The sequence below is a fragment of the Camelina sativa genome, chromosome 1 (assembly GCF_000633955.1).
Source record: "Camelina sativa cultivar DH55 chromosome 1, Cs, whole genome shotgun sequence".
In the NCBI taxonomy this organism is placed as follows: Eukaryota; Viridiplantae; Streptophyta; class Magnoliopsida; order Brassicales; family Brassicaceae; genus Camelina; species Camelina sativa.
In genome coordinates this window covers 6,131,830-6,151,833 of record NC_025685.1, presented here as the reverse complement: position 1 = coordinate 6,151,833, position 20,004 = coordinate 6,131,830, and the positions used below count along the sequence as shown (strand labels likewise).

The window sequence follows — 20,004 nt, the reverse complement described above, 5'->3', positions numbered from 1 at the left end:
GTACTATACAAAATGACAAATCACAGAAGATTTCATCACAACACAGATATGTTATCACAGTTTCACCTTCCGCACTAAGCTATATAACTAAAATATTTGAACTATTCATGTATTGGAAAAGTAAATCATATGATACTTGAGTAAAATACACATTCTTCCCAGACCCACCGCAAACATCATTCAAACTAGCACTATTGTGATGAATACAATACAATAATGAAGACTTAGAAAATGATGCTTCTAGATAAATTCTGAAAATTTTGGTTCACTTTTTTTTTGTAGAAAGGATTTTGATACCAACAACATATTAATAGGCTTCATGAGTATAATTACTAATTAATGAACTAAATCTAGAGTGATATTTGTATCACTAGACTAGAATTACTAATTGTTTTCACTTTTCATCTTGGTTAATTTTTAATATATATTTTTGGGTAAACAAAATCTAGTAACAAAAGTGATAACTAAAGAAATAGTAAAATATTGAATGTGGCAAATGAATGAATGAATATTCTTATATTTAAAGTAGGCAAGAGAAGAAGATACCAAAAAGAAAGAAATTGGGTAGGATATAAGCCATGTCTCTCCATTATTATTATTTTGTGTTAGGGTCAATTCAGCATTTAAAATCAGAGAAGAATAAAAGATTGATATCCTATAATTAGATATTTTTCCAGCCTTTTTCAAGGGGTCCATTATTTTGATTTAAAGTGTCTCCAAAAGTTGGAATATAAAAAAAAAATATATTGGTTGGTGTTAAAAATATTAATTATGAGCAGAGTGGAATAAGTAATTTAATATACTCATATTTGTCAGCATCTATTCTACCTATTAGTATTATTTATTTTAATATATATATATATATATATATACACAGATTTTATTTACTCTTTGAAACAGCGAATCATTGTGCTTGTTTACTCTTTAAGCTTAACGTTAAATATTTAGATCTCAAAGCTAAAGTACCCAATCTACCCCCATTCGTTCATCAGCCAATTTGTGACTAAAAGACGAATTTACCATGTTGTTTGTTATTATGTGTATACTTTAAAGAGTAATAAAAATCGAAGGAGGAAGGGTATTACGGGTAAGTGAAGAAAGCCGTTTGGGATCAGGCGAGACCTATTTACGTAATTTCGCTATTTACTGCCGACTTTTTATATATTTGTTTAATTTAAAATTTCAAATTTTACGCTCTTTTACTCTTTTTTACTCGTTTTTATTTTTATTTTTATTTTTCACGCATACGCTACTTCGCGTCAACAAAAATGGTGATTTTTGTCTGAAGATCGTTTTTTTTTCCTTCTTCTTCTTCTCTCTCTTGATTTCGCACTTTCTCTCTCTAAAGTATGTTTTAAAATTTTGTGTGTGACACTAAATGGTAGATAAATCGAATCTATCAGCCAAAAAATAAAATAAAGCTTACATCCCCAACCCCAAGTGAAATTAGATACCCCTCAAGTTGACTTGAGTTTTTTTTTTTGAATTGAAGCTTATACAAAAAGAGACAAATCTCCATTGCTAGGGTTTTAAGAGGAGAAGAGGATGCTGAATATAGAAAGCAGAGAGAGAGAGAGAGATTGAGTAACTAGTATTCGAATGTGAATCTGAAAGAGACTGATTCAATCGGGAAACAGACGAAGACTCATCTTCTCAGGTAAGGTACTGATAATGACCGATCCGAATACGACTTGCACTTGAAATTTTCAGAGTCTTCATGATTACAATGGCCTTGTTATTTTTTTTTATTTTTTTTTTCTGATTTGAGTTTTTACTTGAAATTGAATTCGAATTCAAATCCTCGGTCTTTGTTGATTCGCCTTCCTTTATTGATTGGGTTTTTAAATTTTCCACCATGATCGGAACTAGATCTAAGCAATGTGCTTTGATTCTGTAATTTGGTAACTTTGGGGTTTCTATTATTGTAATTGTGATGTTACTCTTTATGTTATTTACTGATTGCTTCACGTTTCTCTTTCATTTTCTCCGGACGCTTCAAGTTCCTCCTTTAGCATGTACGTTTTTTTTTTTTTAGAGATTTACCTTTGCTTTGCGTTTTACTCAGTATATGCTTTTTTTTGGGTTTGTTAAGGGGGGAAGACTGAGGCTTTTGTGCAAAGGGGAGGAGAAGATGAGACCAGCTATACCTCTTGATTATGCTGTCTTCCAACTCTCTCCAAAGCGGTCAAGGTTATAATTATATCAGAGAGAGTGATTCTTATTTTTTCGAATTCATACTTGTTATAGTGTGTGTGTGTGTGTGTGTTTATTTTTATTTTTAATAAAGATACTACTCTTCATGTTTTTCTTTCTGGCAGATGTGAGTTGTTTGTGTCTACTTCGGGGAATACTGAGAAACTTGCTTCTGGACTGGTGAAACCATTTGTTGCTCATTTGAAAATTGCAGAAGAACAGGTCGCCCGTGATGTTCAGTCTATTAGGCTAGATGTTGAAAGCAACAAAAATGCTGGAACTTGGTTTACCAAAGGGACTCTCGAGAGGTTATACATTCAATTCTGAGTCGAGGGATGTTGGAGTCTTGTGGAGCAGAGCTTATGCTAACATACTAATTTTTTTTATACCTGCTGGCTTCTAGGTTTGTACGCTTTGTTAGTACCCCAGAGGTTCTGGAATTGGTAAGCACATTAGATGTGGAAATGTCTCAGTTGGAGGCTGCCAGAAAAATATATGGCGAGGTAGGTACTTCACCTTTTTTTTTAATTCCAAGTTAGCAAAATACTGTGTTAATTGGAATGCTTTTATTGATTTTGATATTATCTTGCTTAAGGGAACTGGTGATCAGCGATCTGGTGCAAAAGGTATGCATATTGTTAACTTGTCTTTTAGTTGTACACTCTGTTACATTTACTCTCCATGAAAAATTGTGCATTGGCTCTAAGGAGTCTGTTACAGTGATGATTGATGAACAAATTGTGAAGTGAATTAGAGTATGGGGTCTTTATATTGTTTTCTGTTAATCTACCAAGGTCCATCAGATATATTTAATTACATGTTAGTCGTTTCTTTCTTGCTTTGGCACAATCTGGCTAAACCTTTCTTGATTTTTGATGGCACAGAAACTATACCAGCAGCTGATGTGACAAAGTAAAGTCTCTTAATCTTGCAAATTTGCTTGATATTAAATAGTCTTATGCACTCCTGAAATGTGTAACACTGAATCTTTCCCCATTTTTCTGCATTTCCAGAAAGGAGTTGCTGAAAGCTATTGATTTACGGCTTGCAGCAGTTAGACAGGACTTAGCAACTGCCTGTAATCGCGCATCGGCTGCTGGTTTCAACCCTATCAGTGTCTCCGAACTTAGTCAATTTGCTGATCGATTTGGGGCCAATCGCTTGAAGTAAGTATTAAGATATCCCTTACTCCATATCCTATATAGAATATCCCAGGTTTTCCCTGTTGTTCTGGCCCTTGTGTCAGAAATTTTTTGGATCCCTTTTTACACACAAGATGACAAGACATCTTCAATTACTTGGCCTTGTCTAATTTATCTGGGTTTAAACCAAGAAGGTGGCAGGTGCTGTATTTGATAGTTGCAGCCAATAAATCGTACACCTTTATGTATGCATATTATTGCTAGGTAGACCCTACAACTAAGGTTGCTAGATTTATTACCCTCTGCCAGTGCTCCTTCTTTAAAAATTTGGACTTTGTTATACTATATTTTGCAACACCAGACTAATATATATTCAGTTAACCACCTTAATTGCATGTGTTTATAGTCACGTTTATGTTTTAGGTTTACCTGATTAGGCTTTAATTCATACTCTTTTTCGTAAACAGAAACCTATCAGGCTCTAAATTAGGTTGGTTTGGTCTGATGGAGACTTGAGAACTGCCATTAGGTGGATGGACATGATTATAATATGTCTTGGTCGCCTAACTGGACTACAAAATTCAGCATCTAAATTTTTTTCGCTGACCAATAGGCATTTTTAATTCAGAGTTCCAAACATATTTTGGCTTTCAACTTAGTTAATTGTCAGTTATGTGTACACTGATCATGCCTGGTTTCTCGCAGTGAGGCATGCACCAAGTTTATCACACTGTGCCAGAGAAGGCCAGAGCTTATGAGCTCTTGGAGGGTCAATCAGGAAGAAGAAGCGATACGTTCGTCATGGGAATCTGATATGTCAATTGACGATCCCAGTGAAGACCCATCTAGAGACCTGGCGACTAACAGAAACCAACAACATAGGGAATATCAAACTGGTATGGAAGAGGAAAGTGCAACAGGAACCAACAACTGTCAGAAAAAATCAAAGCTTAAGCCACAAACACAAAGTAGTAATGATGAAAAGGATGAAGAAGAGGAAAAAAGTACTGTACAAAATGAGCCTTTAGTGACTCAGTCTAGGCAACTCACGAGACGGCTTAGTGTGCAGGAGAGGATCAGCATGTTTGAAAACAAGCAGAAAGAGAACTCTGGAGGGAAAACAGCTGTGGCAAAATCCACTGAGCTGAAAAGACTTTCTTCTGATTTATCATCTGCTGCAGGCATGGAAAAGGTTGTGGTACGAAGATGGAGTGGTGCTAGTGACATGAGCATTGATTTGGGAAATGACAGGAAGGATGATACTGGTGATAGTCCACTGTGTACTCCCTCGTCATCTTCAGTGTCCAAAGATGGAAGTGGTACATCCTCGAAACTATTTGTCGGCTACAATAAAAAAGAGCAGAATGGATTGAGCCATGCTGCGAATTCTCATAGGACTGAGGAAGAATGTACTTCCAACAATGGCAGTGACTGGGGAACGGATGAAGTAGAGTCTCAAAATTCAAGTTCTACTTTCTTGCAAAAAGACAAGGAGGTAGGCATGAAGGAGCCATTGAGCACGAATAATCAAGTGGGACATCAAGGATATTCTCAGGATGGTTTTTCAAAGAAGAATTCCAAGTATAAATTCTATGAAAAGAATTCCAGAGCCACTTCGGATCACACAGGGAATGCAAATAGAAATGATGAGGCGGACAACAAAATGAGCGATTTTGAATCAAATAGGCAGAATCAGATACAGTTTAGGGATCCGCGGAGTCATTCATTGTCTACATTACATCACTTAGGTGGTACTGAACCTAACATCATAAGTGTACAGAGCAATGGAGGAACTGCAGAGTCTCCTAGGAAAGAGTTACTGCCTTCGGATAGGCAATCGCCACTTGTTGAGGATCGCCAGAGAAAGACACCGGTTTATGGAGGTCAGTAAAGAAGGTTATAGTAAAGTTTTCTTGGTCTTTCGTTTATATGCATGTTCTTGAATAGATGCATTTCATATATGGGAATTTCTTTATAATTTCAGCCGTTTCTTATGCTTCGACCCAATATTGATATCAAGGGGAATTCAAAGGACCATCATGCACTCCCTTTCTCAGTTGTTTGTACGCTTAAAAGTCTATAGTTTATTCTTTGCTTACCTGCGTTCTAATGCTTAAAATGATCATGAACGTAGAAGTATTCTTTTTATTGTTATTAAACACTTGAGTCTGAGAATAGGAGAACGACTAATTCTCAATGTGATAACGTACCTCTCTTCTTTTCTTTAAATATCTTGACTTCGACAAAGGGGAAAATTGAGTAACTTTCTGATTATTTTCTTGTTGCACGATCTTCTTTTAGGTTCTCAACAGATGAAAAGGCCGCATAGTAGAAGGACTGAGAATAGTTCAGCTGATGTAAATACAAAGCCACCTGCAGCCGTTAATAGTGTTTCAGATTTCTCCGAGAGTGATACTCTGACCCAAATGTCCCCGACAGAGCAAGTTCAAAGGGCAAGACCGTCTAAGGGAAGCCAAGAGCTGAATAACGAATTGAAAGTGAAAGCAAACGAGCTTGAAAAGCTATTTGCTGAACATATGCTCCGTGTCCCAGGGGATCAATCCAGTTCTGTGCGTAGAGGTAAGCCCGGAAAGCCGAGTGAACAGGCGGTGACTTCGCAGCTGAGAAGACCTGCTGCACAGGATCTATCTTCTGTTCAAAATTCTGATCAGAAGACCCTGGCGATGCCAACTTTAAGCTCAAACGATGAAGACAAGTTCAAAACTCCGCCAACAATGAAGATGGTTGCTAACAATGACTATGAAGATATCACGAGGCAAAAATTCCCAGAAATCAGCTTTTCGGATAATTCGAGGGGAAAGTTCTATGAGACATATATGCAAAAAAGAGACGCAAAGCTGAAGGAAGACTGGAGTTGCAGAAGGACCGAGAAGGAAGCCAAATTGAAGGTGATGCAAGATATACTTGATCGCAGTAACGCTGAGATGAAAACCAAATTTTCTCAGTCTACAGGGAGACGTGATTCAGATGCCAGACGTGCAGAGAAGCTTGTATACTTCAATTCGAAGTTGAGTGCTAAAAAGGATCAGGTATAGAGCATTTCCTTCTTCTGAAAGTTTACCTGTGGTAGCCTAAAACTACTGAGTGGGTGAAATATTATCCTTGGTTTCCTAATAGTTTAACAATGTGACGACTTGACAGCATCCAATTAGCTCATTTCACAGTGAAGAAGATGAGGATGTTTCCAGGAGCACCCAGAATAAAAAGCTACAACAAAATAAAAACAATTTGACTGCTCGAACTACTGCTACATCAGCGTCACGCTCGGCAGCCAAAGTTTCTACTCCCAGTGTTGTTAGGCGGAGAGGACAATCAGAAAAACTTCTTGCACAGTCAGTCCCCAACTTCTCCGAGATCAAAAAGGAAGGCATGAAACCAGCCTCGGGAGTTGGAAAAAATGGTGTCCGCACCCAGGGGAGAATTTCTATCCGCTCAAAGGTTGTAGCTGAAGAAGAGAAGTTGCGAAGGCCGAAAAATTTCAGAAAAGGTGCTGCTGAGTTGGCGACAGACTTATCTCAACTGAATTCAGAGGATGGTGTTTCCGTACCTCTGAATGAACAAGAGCAAAGCGGGAGAGATTGTAACAATTACGGCATTGGTATCAGCTCTGATAATGCGCAGCTGAAGACTTCAGAAGGATCTGATGCATCAGATGATATAGAGAAAGAGGGGACGGGAGAAGCACTTGACGACACGGAAGTGGAAGCTTTTACTGATGCAGAAAACGAGATGCCTAGACTAAGTCAGGAGTCTGAAGAATGGGGTAGTACTGGGATTGCAAATGGTGAATCTACTTCTCAGCTTGAACGTGGTTCAAATGCTGAATTATCTGCTGATATGGCTTCTAGGCATCAAACCATGGGTTCACTTCTGGACTCTCCCGGAGAAAGTACTGTTCCATGGAATTCGCGAGTTAAGCATCAATATTCAAACGAGGCATCTGAACTTGATGGTTCAGTGGACTCTCCAGTGGGTAGTCCTGCTTTCTGGAACTTATCTTCCCTTAACCATACAGAGAACGATACAAGTCAAATGAGAAAGAAATGGGGAGCTGCTCAGAAACGAGTGCCTGCTGGTAACCCATCTCAAAATCAGTGTCAACAGGATGTGACAAAAGGATTGAAAAGGCTTTTGAATTTTGGAAGGAAAAATCGTGCGGCTGAGAGTTTGGCTGACTGGATATCTGCTACAACGTCTGAAGGCGATGAGGATACTGACGATGGAAGAGATATTGCAAATCGATCATCTGAAGACTTGAGAAAGTCGCGAATGGGATTCTTACAGAGCCACCCCTCTGGTGATAGCTTCAACGAGAGCGAGCTATTTAATGAACAAGGTAAACAACCATTTCATATACCATAGTATTCACTGCCTCAACAGTTTTTACGAAAATCATCTAAAGATGTTCTTCACACGAATCAAATAACTCTAGATATATCAGTACTAGAGTTAACAATGACTTAGATTTATTTCTTGGTTTGTTCTTGATCTGAGTCATGTAAGATGATCTAATATTGTGTACCTGATTTCAGTCCAACCCACTGGCGCACCATTGAGCTTTAAACTGAAGGAAGATCAGACTTCAGGAACTTCTGCAAAAGGTAATCAATCAAGTGTTCTACTCTCAAAAACTCGTAAACCTTTTTTATCTCCACAAAATGTGAAGAATCTACTATCTAGCATCTGAGCTTTTTTAATCATTAAACGGAGATCTTACTTCCTAATTCACAGTCCTAGCTGCGATCTTTAACTCCTTGCTTATTATTTTTTACTCACTATTAAGTTTCATGTTTACTGCAGCACCAAGGTCATTCTTTTCACTCTCCAATTTTCGTAGCAAAGGGAAATGATTCGACACCAAGATCATAACAGCAGTCAGGATCCAAGCGAATGAAAGGTATAAGATCGCAACGCAGGCACACCAGACACAAGTATATAAGTGAAATATTCTGAGATATCATGTGCTCTTTGTTTCAGATCAATGTATCATTGAGAATAGTCCCTCTTCTCTTCAATATTTCTTTGTTAACTTTTATGATAGTGGTTTTGAAGCCTACATTGTAAATTGTATCAAACCTGAAACATGTCCGTATCGGTTTGATATCGATGTGATTTTGGTAGTACAAGCAAAAAAGGATGGCAATGTTCATTTAGTCTTTAGGTAATGTGCGGCTGTGAATCATGTCCAATATAAAACTTGGAAGCTCGTAGATAATTTAAAAAAAAAGTCTAGTTAGCAACATCTAATTTTAGTAATATTGTTGCTAACTAGACTTATAGTTGAGAAGAAAAACAATTACGTATTTACAACATATACAATAATCTCGTATTTGTGATCAACACGCAAAAGTGGGACAAAGAAGGTATATTACTCTTACTCACCTTCCCAAATAACCTTTCTCCATCTTCCTCGGAAAGTGACGTGAGATCAAAGTTGACGCGACCCACTCTGAAATCCCCAAGTAGTCCCTTTCCCTTTAACCCCAGAGTCTCTACCCCATCAAGGATTCTCAAGGGTACCTTAGTCATTCATCCAAAAAGAAAAGCAAATTGGGACAAGAAATCCTAAGTAACATGATCACTTGACTTCAAAGCCAAGTGAAAATTGATGATGTTACTTACCTGACATGCAAAGAAAGAGAAGATGCTCCATCATCAAGGAACAGAGACTCCAACCCAAAAGCAAAAAAAAAAAAGAACCAAAAGAAACCTTTCTTTATTCCCTCTTTTGTAAAAATTCAATCTCACACTGTTCAATATTCAAGAATGGCTTCTCTTACGCCGAAAGTGTTAATCAAGCTTCTTCAGACGATGAACACCAACATCAAGGTTCGAGGGGAATATCGGTCTGTTCTCCTGCAGGTAATTGGCATTGTCCCTGCTTTAGCCGGCTCAGAGCTTTGGCCAAACCAAGGCTTTTTCATCAAAGTGTCCGATTCTTCTCACTCCACATATGTCTCATTGAGGAACGAAGACAACGAACTTATCTTGAACAACAAATTGGGATTGGGACAGTTCTTCTACGTTGATAAGCTTGAAGCTGGGACACCTGTTCCTGTGGTAGTGGGAGTCAGACCGATCTCCGGACGACATCCTTTTGTAGGAAATCCCAAAGACTTGATGCAAATGTTGGTACCTAATGAGACTACACCTTTGCAAGAAGAAAATCACAGCCAAGAAAAAGTGGTGCAATAATATAACCATTAGATTCTTGAACTTTTTCACGTTTATAATAACAGATCTGTTCTCTAACACAAATCGTTCAGCAGAAAGATGGTGAGAGATCAAACAAGGTGGAGAATCTAAGAAAACATCAACCTTTTGTAATCAAAGAAGAGAAGACAGGTGTTGCTTCAAGATATATGAAAGGTATATCAAACCCAAAGACAAGTGGATCAGATTCGAGTAGCGGCGGTAGCAACACTGAGGGTGAGACTGGATCAATAATGGTGACTAAGAAACTTGGTGGTGGATTGGCTAAAGGCAAGCAAAGGGAGCACAAAGATCAGGTGAGTGTTCTTCTGATAAGTCACAATGGCCTTAAGATAAGAAAAATTCCCAACATTAGTCTGTAATTAACATATATGTGCTTAGACACGTCAACCTGGTCCTCCACAATCTCGGCCTGCTACAGCTCCAACAAAGGCAGAGCCAAAGAAACTCTCTTTGAGCTCTACTGTGAATTACATAAACAAGAAGAGTTGCTCTTCCGAGGATGCATCATGGAGCTCTCTGCCTGTTAATCTATCAAAAATGGGTAAAGTACGCTTTATATGATCTCTGTATCTCTTTTTTTTCTTTTTCTTTTTCGAATCATCCCCTTATGAACTCATCTCTGAATCCAAAAGGGAATACTGAGAAGGAGAAATATTGCTGCTCTAATTGCCACAGAGGTGCAAAAAGAGGCATTGGCTGCTTCACATCTTATCAAATGTATCAGGCAAGTTACCTATGAAACTAAGATACAAATTTTGTTTTTCTATGAAAAGTTGTCTTTTGCTTCTAATCAAGAAAACAATGATTTTGCAGTATGTTTGCTGACCTCAGCTCAAATGCTTCCCCAAAGAATCCACATACTTCTCTTAAAAACTTCTTCACTCTGCAGAGTATCCTTGACCAAGCACAAGCCACAGCTGCAGCATCAAAAGATAAATCAATCCAGCCAGTGAATATTCATTCATTATGGACGGAACCTGAAAAGTTGAGCAAAAAAGCTAGTCTAACTTCAAGCAGAGCTACAATGAAACCTCCTAAAACTCTAACAGAAGCCGAGAAGCTGGAATGGGTCAAGGGAAATGGCACAGAAGAGATAAGAGAACTGAGAAATACTTTGAAACGAGAGACAAGAAGCTGGTTTTTGAAATTCTTGGAAGATGCATTAGATTCTGGATTCCATGCTAGTGTTTTAGAGAAGAAAGGAAAAACCAAAGGAGCGCAACCAGCGGAACCAGAGAATCATATTACAGAGACATTATCCCAACTTAAGCAAGCAAACGAATGGCTAGAAAAAGTTAAAAGTGATAATCATTCTAGTGATAGTTCTTTGTTAGAGAATATAGAACGATTGAAAAAGAAAATATACTCTTGCTTGCTACTTTATGTGGATTCAGCTGCATCAGCTATTGGAGTATAGGCAAGCTCGAGACTGACAAGACAACCGATACAATGGGGAAATGTGCCTTGCAACAACAATGAAATTACTTCACAAATCGAACTAGATCTAAAGTTATGTACATTGTGTGTATGCTAATTTATTGTGTATAATAGAAACAGTATCAGACATATGTTAATATATTGAACACGAGTTTCTGTGGTTTGTAGAGTGAATTTTAAGGTTTGACAAAGATCACTTGGCAAACAAGTTTGACAAAAGATCACTTGGAATACTTGTTTGACAGTGACACATTTATGCTGTAAGCAACCGACATGATGCAACACATGAGACAACGATCACATGTTATGATGGAACAGAAAATTATTTCATAACAATATAATCAACTACACTGACCATCAAGAATCAAGAAGCTGTAGTTGTAAACACTAATCTGATAGAGGCACATTGAATCTTTCATCACCAAAAACTGATTGAAGTCGACAGGAATTTGAGGCGGCTAATTTCAAGTAGATATAAAGAGGATAATCATCTTGCCAAGATGTGATAATAACCAAAAATATATTCATAAAACGTGCAAAGAAATATGGAAAGGCTTTTTATTTCCAAGAAAAATATATAAAAAGCAGGTTATAAGCCTAGAATCTGTACAAGTTCATGGACCCCAAAACAGCTTCAAGATACATTACAAGGTTCCTGGCTTCGGGTTAATAGTACTTCCTAAAAGTAAGCTTCAGACGACCTGGCTGGATACTTGGTTCCTAAACCAGAACCTTGTGGGCAGTATAGTATCTTCAAGAACTGATTTTTGTTAATACTGCCTAAAAGTCAAATTCAGACGACCAGGTCGGAGACTTGTTTCCTGAAGAAGCACTTTGGGGGCAGTCTTTTTGCGAATTGATCTTACGCCATGAAAGATATTCCTGGATTTGCCACCAAATAGTAGAACATCTCCAGACTCCAAGACTAACGTTTCTGCCATGGCTTCATCCATTTGATCACCATACAAGAACTCGGCTGAATCTCCAACAGAAAATGAAACAACAGGTAATCCCTTCCGAATGGACTTTTCGCTCTCGTCTTTGTCCTGAAACATCAAGGATTTACAACTAATGATGCAACTACCTTTGAGCTTTATGAAATCACAAAGTTGTTTGAAATACTAACCCGATGGAGGCCAAGTCTCCCGGTGGATGTGTAGAAGTTAACAATACATATGTCTGGGGACATAAATGGCATTGTAACTTCTCCACTCGTTTCATTTGATTTAGAGGCAGTAAGGGACTGTGATTCTTTAATTGCTTTCTCGACAAACTGATTGAACTCAACTGGAATTTTTGGCGGACGAGAACCATCATCTGGTCGAACTTCTCCATATCGAGATGTTTCAGGGTCCCAGTTTTTCCCAAGGCACATCATTTTCAAGCGCAATATTGCTTCATCCCTGTAACCTGGTTGATAGAAGCCACCTTCACCCAAACCCAGCTGACGGCATTTGTTCACAATCATCACCTACACAATTTTGAGAGCAAAAAAAGTGTGCAAATGATGCATATAGGAATTGAAGGACAAGCAACCACGAGCAGAAAGAGGGAAGTAGGGACGCAGAGAGCGTACTTACTTGATCATTGATTGACAAATAGTTCTTGAGAAGTACCATTCCAGGTCTAATAACAGTGTGTCCTTTAGTTGATTTCCTCTTTTCTTTGTTCAGATTAAACAGAGCGGGTTTTAGTACTATCCCTGTCTTCTTGGGACAGATATCAAATGGTCCCGTGCTTCTTTCACTTAACGAGTTCCCTTCACCACCAGACTTGTGAGCAGTACTATTCGGATCCTCAGCACTAGAAAGCTCAACCTTCTCACTTGTAGAAGACACAGAGTCCTGGCAAGACAACGAAACATCTTCCATCTGGTTCACAAGATCATGGATTCGAGCGCAATTCTTGACATCCTTGTCCTCGGATTCTTTAGAGACAAACAAACTTCCAGAAAGACTTATGCTCTTAGGGCTAGACGAAGCAGATGATTGCAAAAGATCTTTGTTATCTCCAGAAAACTTGAAAGCAGCATCTTCATCAGGTTGCTTGGTAGAAACTATCTTATCTTCTTGGAGCTTTCTATGCCGTTGAAGACCCTTTTCCACATATACCGCACTGGACTTCGGAACGTAAAATTGCAATGGACTGTGTTCATGGCGGCCACGCCCAAAACTATCTCTAGGAGACCATGATGTTCTACTTCCACCTCTCTCACGAGGACCTCTACCCATACTACCAGACGAATCAACCAAAGACCTATCAACTGTACTTACACTTCTCCTATTATGTTGAACACCCTTTTCCACAAAAACCGCATTGGACTCCTGAAAGTACACTTGACGTGGACTGTGTTCATGGCCGCCACGCCCAGTACTATCTCTAGGAGACCATGATGTTGCACATCCACTTCTCCCCCGTGGTCCTCTACCCCTACTACCAGAAGAATCATCCAAAGACCTATCAGCTGTAACCTGTAAATTACAAAGGAAAAAAAGCTCTGCTTACGAACTATAAAAAGTAGCACACACAACAAGTAAAGTCTAATCAAGCGATTCTGGGAAGCATATGAGACGACAATCAAGTATATACCGGAATTTCGCCTTTCGGACGGTAACTCATTTTTCGTCGAGAACCCCTACGGTCGTCAAAGCCCCTAGCTTCGTCGCGATTCATCGATTTCACTCTCAAACCCTTTTCAAAAAGACGGTAACTTTAGCAGGTAGAAGTAGAACTGAAGCGTCCTCTCAGGGAATCTGATGTTTGCCCTTTCTTATAGACACAGTTTCTTTAGGGTTAAAAATTGCAACTTTGCAAAGAGACTCTTCGGTTTAGGTGAATCGGTGTTGTTCACTCAACTGACAAATCTCTCCGTTGGGAAGTTCAATCGCCGTTCACCGTCTTCGGCGTTGCTGACTCAGCATGCCATGTCATCACTGACATGGATAATCCGCTAAACAAACAAGGCCTGAAATCAGATTTATTTTAGGCCGATGATATTCCCAAATAAAGCCCATTGGCAGGACTCTCTAGAGCAAGTAGAAGATTTGCAGCAGTATCGATTCGACACGTGATCTTCCTACAAAAAGGAAACTACTAGTGAGTAGAGATTTTGTCGTAGTGTGGTCAGTGTCACCGACCGGGCCCGTGTTGTGTCGAAAAGCAGACTAGATAGATTTAGTCTCAACTTCTTTAGTCTGTCTCTGGATTTCTTCAGATAAGTGAGTAACTTCTACAATCAGCTCTTTAGATCATATGTTATGGTTTTACTTCTAAGGCCCTTAATGATCTCAGTGTATATATATATACTTTTCGCTGTTTCTTCTTGTATTTTAACAACTGAACTTACTACTACAGAGTTGACAATTTCTATTTAGGTTCTTGTGGAGTAGTGAAGTGTTGTTTGATTGTCGGTTTATTTCCTTTGTAGATAGATGGATCAAATTGTAAACGTGGATGAGTTTCAAGAGCTGGCCAAACAGGCCCTTCCTAAGATGTACTTTGATTTCTACAATGGAGGAGCAGAGGATCAACACACTCTCAAGGAAAATGTTGAAGCTTTCCGTAGAATCATGTAACAAAAATCCATATCAATATATCCATTTTGGTGGGTGATCGTGTAATAGGTTTACATGTGTTGTGTGTTTTGATTGATGTTCAGGTTTAGGCCTAGGGTACTCGTTGATGTGAGAAAAATAGATATGTCTACCAAAATATTGGGTTTTCCCATCTCAGCTCCCATCATGATTGCACCAACAGCAATGCATAAGTTGGCTCATCCTGAAGGTCTGTTTACTCTATCTTCATAACTAGCTCTCAAATAGTATGCAGTTGCTGGATTTGGGATATTGATTTGATTTTTCTTTTATGTTAGGAGAAACCGCCACTGCCAAAGCTGCAGCTGCGTGTAACACTATCATGGTAATAAGGTGACTATTGAAATGCATGTTTGTTTACATTGTTTAATGATCTGTAGTGTTTTGTTGTGTGATTTCATCAGATAGTATCATTCATGTCTACTTGCACTATTGAGGAGGTTGCTTCAAGTTGTAACGCTGTTCGGTTTCTTCAAATATATGTAAGTACACACAGTCATGATTTTTTGCTGCTTTTGTTATCTCCTCCAAACTATTGCTCCCTTGGTATCTGGCCTTACTTCTTAGTTCCGCTCTAATATATTCTATAGGTGTACAAGAAACGTGATGTAACAGCTCAGATTGTGAGAAGAGCTGAAAAAGCAGGATTCAAGGCTATAGTTCTAACTGTTGATGTTCCCAAACTTGGTAGAAGGGAAGCAGATATAAAGAACAAGTAACATTCTCCATTACTCTTTTGACATTCTGGGGACATTTTCTTGCAGGAATTAGCTTTACTACTCCATTACTTCTCTTTTGGATTTACTACTTTGCTTAGCCTATCTGATATAAGGTAGTTTCTGAAAGAATGTTCCATATGTTTTCTATAGAATGATATCCCCGCAGCTGAAGAATTTTGAAGGTTTAGTTTCGACCGAAGTTCGACCTGTGAGTAGAGCTTATATTAAAGGTTCATGTAAAGTAAAACCTTACAGGTTGTTAACATGATAATTTCTCTTAGAATGAAGGTTCAGGGGTTGAAGCCTTTGCCGCTAGTACATTTGATGCTTCCTTAAGTTGGAAGGTGAAATCTTATGAATGATTCTTTCTGTGTCCTTGGAAGGTGAAATCTTACAAAGTTCCTATCTGACGGCATTCTTGGTAACTTTTGCATTGCAAAATTTTAGGACATCGAATGGTTGAGATCTATTACAAAGTTGCCAATCCTTGTCAAAGGGTTACTCACACGTGAAGACGGTAAGATCCATGTCTCATAGCATGTACCATACTCTGTCAAGCCCAAGGTATTTAAAAGAACACTCTGTTTGATGTTATTGGCAGCTCTTAAGGCTGTTGAAGCCGGTGTAGATGGTATAGTGGTATCTAACCACGGGGCTCGCCAGCTTGACTATTCCCCTGCTACAATAACTGTCTTAGAAGAGGTAACCCCATCAAAGCATGCTTTAAAAAAACTTATTCGTCTTAACAAACTGAATTTTGTTTCCTGGAACTGCAGGTTGTACATGCTGTCAGAGGTAGGATTCCGGTTTTGCTTGATGGAGGAGTACGACGAGGAACCGATGTTTTCAAAGCGCTGGCGCTGGGAGCCCAAGCTGTTCTTGTACGCTATCAATGCTGTATTAGCATACATATATCAGGTTACTCTCCGTTGATGTAACACTTTCTAGTTGGCTGATGCAGATAGGGAGGCCTATAGTCTATGGCCTTGCAGCTAAGGGTGAAGATGGAGTGAAAAAAGTGATCGAGATGCTAAAGAATGAGTTTGAGATTACTATGGCCCTTTCTGGCTGTCCCACTATTGATGACATAACCAGAAACCATGTTAGGACAGAGAATGAGAGACTTCACTCTATGCTCTGAAGTCTGATCCAACAACATCAGACAGTCGACCAACAGTATGAGATACTGTCCATGGCTCCATCCACATAAATAAAAAGCATGTTTTGTTTCGTTTTGCTTAACTTGCTGGTTATGATAACCCTATGAGAGAGACGGTTTTCTAAAAAGTGAAAGATGATTGACATATTAATCAATGGGACTAAAAGAAACATGATGTCTCAGCAATTGACAAAATTTGTCACAATGTATACATCAGTCTGATCAGTGAAATCACTCGTCTATAAAGAAAGACAAGCTGCATCGTAAATTACACAGCCAATATATGCCGTCTTTCTGGGCATTTGGTGAGGAAGAAAGTTGGTGCGGTTATAAGGTGAGACAATATCATTATATCAAGATGTTGAAAGTTCCTCCTGAAGCTCCAACTGGGACATACGATACTCTCTCTCAAACAACATGAACTCCTGCATAATGCATCTAAATCGATCAGATTATTCTCAGTCACTAACTTTGAATGATTCATATGCAGATAAGATCTCATTACTCATATTCCTTTAGATGTTTCGCACAAAAGTAACAAACATATTTCTGAGGCAGAACCATATTATTAAAAGCTAACAGATATTCATTCAGATGAATAACCAACAATGATGTAATGAAAAATGAGGAGTGTTTGACTGTTTTTCATGGAGTAAAGAACTGAGTATAACTAACCTGTAATTGTTGCCGACTGAACAAAGAGAGAAACCCAGTTTCATCAGAAGCCACAAGCTCAATCAGTTCATCATGATCTTCAGGTGGATTTCCCGACTCCATCAGAGAAACAGAAACCTGTGAATACGTAATAAATGGAGGTTAATTCATCTAACCACGGACATCCGAGTAGGTATAAGTTCGATCTTCTATAGTTCTCGCCAATGTAAACAACCAAAGACTTTTCATTCTCCAAAAGTCTTAGTAGACACTTTTGTTATAGGGTAGGCGAATTGGCCGCAGAGAGATACATACGTATCCATTGTTATAATTTAATATGGCAGAGGCTAGTTGCTTTACCTGCATCGATCGAAGAACGAGCTCTGGAAGACAGCATCTTCTACAGAGACCCCGGACAATATACGTTGCAGGTGTTTCAAGCGAGCCTTCTTTGCTTGAATACCAAGCGTCTAGGCGGGATATATCCATTGTAACACCTGCTTGGAAACGGGTAAGCTCACCTGCAGTCAAATTTTAATTTTTTTGCTTGTTTTATTAATGCTGGTGATTTCATCTTGGATGAAACATCCCCAAATTTTTATGGAGAAAAGAAGGTAAACCACAGTGAACGAGAAATATGTTCCACAGAAATCCAAACCTTTAAAACCAGCTGCAGCCACTGCACTTAGAATACCACCGTCATTTGCATTATGTGGCCCAAGTCCATCACCCTTAATTGCTAAACACCGGAGCACAACCTCGATGCAGTAGCTGTCCCTTGAAGAAATCGATACATTGACCTGAAAGTGAAGAACACAAACATTAACGTCGTACAATGCTTTCGAGATGCTGTCACATCATAGAATAAATTAATTCATGTCCAGGGAGAAGCAAACTTTTATATATATATAACCATGGGTGAGGGAAAATCAAAGGTTCCAGGAAAACGAAACAATGGATGAAAGGATTACCATTAACTGGCGATCTAAAACAACTTCCTCACTGACAGAAGAGTAAAGTGCACTCATTAATGCAGCACAAACAGTGGCATCTGGGCGCAAACATTCACCAGAAGGCAAACAGAGCATCGCAGTTGCATGCAATTCAAGGAACAAATATTCTTCTGATTCGAATACATGGTCTTCGAGAAATGTCATCCAGGGATTGTCTCGTCCTGTATTGAGGTTCAAAACTATCACAGTTAACAGCATTTTCAATTAACTTAAAAACTGCCAAGTCATGCATAGTCAACCATATATTATAAAGTATGGCACCACTTACTTAAGAGCAATGTCAAAGAAGAATCCAGAGTCTCTTTAGCTGCTACAACAGCCCTCTGATTTTCCTCTTCTGACAGTTCAGTGACTTCAGCATTCTCTAATTGAAATTTGAGCCAGTTGCGATATTTTGCATCACAGGAATAATACTCATTCTGTTGAAAGACAAAGAGGTACGTTTTATCTGGATACTGAATGTTTTAATCAAAGGAATAACAAAGCGTAAAACTGCAGTGAAGCATACCCAGTCTTGGAACTCTTGCAAATTCTCGGAAACATAGTCCTCAAGGGTATCTGGATTTTCTGAGAGTTGCTTCAGAGGTTCAGCAAGAAAACTAAGAAGCGTGTGTGCACCCACGGGAGTTGCAGGCACCCTCCACATGGCGATCAAAGCAAACTCTCTGAAAAGTATGTTGCTGAAGAGAGGAAAAACAATAATACCATGAAACAGAGCCAAAAGTGAAGGATATAAGTGGTTGACAGATGTTACATATTAAAAGGACTTCTGGTCCTCTGATTTCAACATTACGTCTCCATTAAGGAATTCTTCGCAGAAACAGATATATAGCCATATGTCAGTATGTATTGACCGTACCTGTGCATCAAAGATCGCAATAGTAATTTGGAAGTAACATCCTTGACATCCTTTATAGTAGATGGAGGTGTAAAACAGAGCCACTGAATCGCTATGGCTTTTTGAAGACTCTGCTGACGATGCTGCTCCGCAACATCAACTGAGGGATCATATTTTGCAAGTTTGATTTCCCGAGATCTTGACAAAACCCTGTGAATGTTCCATGAAGTTGCAACTTCTGAGATTAATAGAGTCAAATGTATCTCACTATTACATATTAAGCTAGGAAAAAATCTCGACCAATAATACCTGTCAACTATTTCTTCAAAATTGCCTTTAGTGTCATTCACAGGAGAAAATGGCAAGTATTCCATAGCGGACAGGAAGATTTTGTACTTCACATGTACGCTATTTACAGAGCAGAAGGAAAAATGTCAAAGAATTAACTTTATGTCATACACCTATATGCAATATGGGTGCTTGTCCACGAAGTTGAGAGGGTCACACAGTGCAATATGAAAGACTATACCTCCGATATTTATCATCAAATAACCGAAAATAATAATTAGAAATACCTGCTATGCATCCTTAGCTCCATCATGTGTACAAAAAGTTCAATGCATCGATGAGGAGCAAGCTGGGAAGCATAAATTCCTACTAATTCTTCATGTTGTTTTGAAAATAGAAACATCGCATACCTGGCAACATTTCATAGGTCACTAAAAAGCCAGTTGAACATAATATGCATGAAATGTATCATGAAGTAGGATAATAAGTTCCACAAATGCACTCTGCTAAGACAGAGGAACCATCTTGAAGTGACTCACATATGAAGAATAAGATCACCAACATTATTGAGCTTCTCACTGAAAGAGTCGTTGATTTCATCAGTAAATAGAAGCCTAATAACAAGCACCACATGGGCACCGAACTTTATCATATGAGGATCTCCATGGGGCCTGCCAGATGCAAAACGTATTAAGTCAAGGCACTCATATAGCAATGCTGCAACAAACTAT

The 20,004-nt window shown here is 38.7% G+C and overlaps 5 protein-coding genes across 17 annotated transcripts in view; 3 read left to right on the top strand and 2 right to left on the bottom strand.

Annotated features, from left to right (window-relative positions):
- Nucleotides 1,228-8,509, top strand: LOC104779002. Of its 6 annotated transcripts, none has more exons than XM_010503415.2 (13): nucleotides 1,255-1,657; nucleotides 2,001-2,015; nucleotides 2,093-2,190; nucleotides 2,319-2,501; nucleotides 2,597-2,696; nucleotides 2,789-2,819; nucleotides 3,078-3,105; nucleotides 3,207-3,359; nucleotides 4,041-5,218; nucleotides 5,637-6,385; nucleotides 6,498-7,692; nucleotides 7,889-7,957; nucleotides 8,157-8,509. In XM_010503415.2, the coding sequence occupies exons 3-13, from the start codon at nucleotides 2,132-2,134 to the stop codon at nucleotides 8,204-8,206; spliced, it is 3,795 nt and encodes a 1,264-aa protein (XP_010501717.1). In that variant the 5' UTR covers nucleotides 1,255-1,657; nucleotides 2,001-2,015; nucleotides 2,093-2,131; the 3' UTR covers nucleotides 8,207-8,509. The 6 variants fall into 6 exon arrangements, with proteins under 6 accessions (XP_010501705.1, XP_010501717.1, XP_010501727.1 ...); XM_010503425.2 differs by having other exon boundaries at nucleotides 1,255-1,662; XM_010503431.2 differs by lacking the exon at nucleotides 1,255-1,657 and adding an exon at nucleotides 1,765-1,901.
- On the top strand, nucleotides 8,696-11,183 carry LOC104778976. 4 transcript variants are annotated; one of them, XM_010503393.2, is made up of 5 exons: nucleotides 8,696-9,539; nucleotides 9,623-9,865; nucleotides 9,951-10,118; nucleotides 10,205-10,296; nucleotides 10,386-11,183. In XM_010503393.2, exons 1-5 carry the CDS (start codon nucleotides 9,123-9,125, stop codon nucleotides 10,987-10,989), a joined length of 1,524 nt encoding a protein of 507 aa, XP_010501695.1. In that variant the 5' UTR covers nucleotides 8,696-9,122; the 3' UTR covers nucleotides 10,990-11,183. The 4 variants fall into 4 exon arrangements, with proteins under 4 accessions (XP_010501695.1, XP_010501699.1, XP_010501681.1 ...); XM_010503397.2 differs by having other exon boundaries at nucleotides 8,697-9,539; nucleotides 9,626-9,865; XM_010503379.2 differs by having other exon boundaries at nucleotides 8,699-9,542.
- On the bottom strand, nucleotides 11,554-14,026 carry LOC104778965. Its single transcript, XM_010503370.1, has 4 exons — nucleotides 13,599-14,026; nucleotides 12,590-13,480; nucleotides 12,136-12,480; nucleotides 11,554-12,055 (listed from the first exon to the last, which is right to left on the bottom strand). Exons 1-4 carry the CDS (start codon nucleotides 13,680-13,682, stop codon nucleotides 11,780-11,782), a joined length of 1,596 nt encoding a protein of 531 aa, XP_010501672.1. The 5' UTR covers nucleotides 13,683-14,026; the 3' UTR covers nucleotides 11,554-11,779.
- LOC104778927 (peroxisomal (S)-2-hydroxy-acid oxidase GLO4-like) lies at nucleotides 14,127-16,685 on the top strand. 5 transcript variants are annotated; one of them, XM_010503336.2, is made up of 12 exons: nucleotides 14,127-14,227; nucleotides 14,437-14,580; nucleotides 14,668-14,792; nucleotides 14,881-14,927; nucleotides 15,007-15,084; nucleotides 15,193-15,317; nucleotides 15,472-15,529; nucleotides 15,603-15,665; nucleotides 15,769-15,838; nucleotides 15,923-16,023; nucleotides 16,098-16,202; nucleotides 16,283-16,685. In XM_010503336.2, the coding sequence occupies exons 2-12, from the start codon at nucleotides 14,441-14,443 to the stop codon at nucleotides 16,460-16,462; spliced, it is 1,092 nt and encodes a 363-aa protein (XP_010501638.1). In that variant the 5' UTR covers nucleotides 14,127-14,227; nucleotides 14,437-14,440; the 3' UTR covers nucleotides 16,463-16,685. The 5 variants fall into 5 exon arrangements, with proteins under 5 accessions (XP_010501638.1, XP_010501652.1, XP_010501642.1 ...); XM_010503350.2 differs by having other exon boundaries at nucleotides 14,133-14,227; nucleotides 14,441-14,580; nucleotides 16,283-16,462; XM_010503340.2 differs by having other exon boundaries at nucleotides 14,221-14,301; nucleotides 16,283-16,462.
- The window catches only part of LOC109124617 (nuclear pore complex protein NUP107), an 8,668-nt gene continuing 5,305 nt past the window's right edge, over nucleotides 16,642-20,004 (bottom strand). Inside the window, exons 14-24 of the mRNA XM_010503361.2 lie at nucleotides 19,813-19,944; nucleotides 19,561-19,683; nucleotides 19,295-19,393; nucleotides 19,007-19,195; nucleotides 18,656-18,827; nucleotides 18,416-18,566; nucleotides 18,106-18,308; nucleotides 17,793-17,934; nucleotides 17,495-17,655; nucleotides 17,156-17,272; nucleotides 16,642-16,905 (exon numbers count right to left, since the gene is read on the bottom strand). Coding sequence (XP_010501663.1) covers nucleotides 16,834-16,905; nucleotides 17,156-17,272; nucleotides 17,495-17,655; nucleotides 17,793-17,934; nucleotides 18,106-18,308; nucleotides 18,416-18,566; nucleotides 18,656-18,827; nucleotides 19,007-19,195; nucleotides 19,295-19,393; nucleotides 19,561-19,683; nucleotides 19,813-19,944 — 1,561 coding nt within the window. The 3' untranslated portion in view covers nucleotides 16,642-16,833. The remainder of the gene's footprint in view (nucleotides 16,906-17,155; nucleotides 17,273-17,494; nucleotides 17,656-17,792; nucleotides 17,935-18,105; nucleotides 18,309-18,415; nucleotides 18,567-18,655; nucleotides 18,828-19,006; nucleotides 19,196-19,294; nucleotides 19,394-19,560; nucleotides 19,684-19,812; nucleotides 19,945-20,004) is intronic.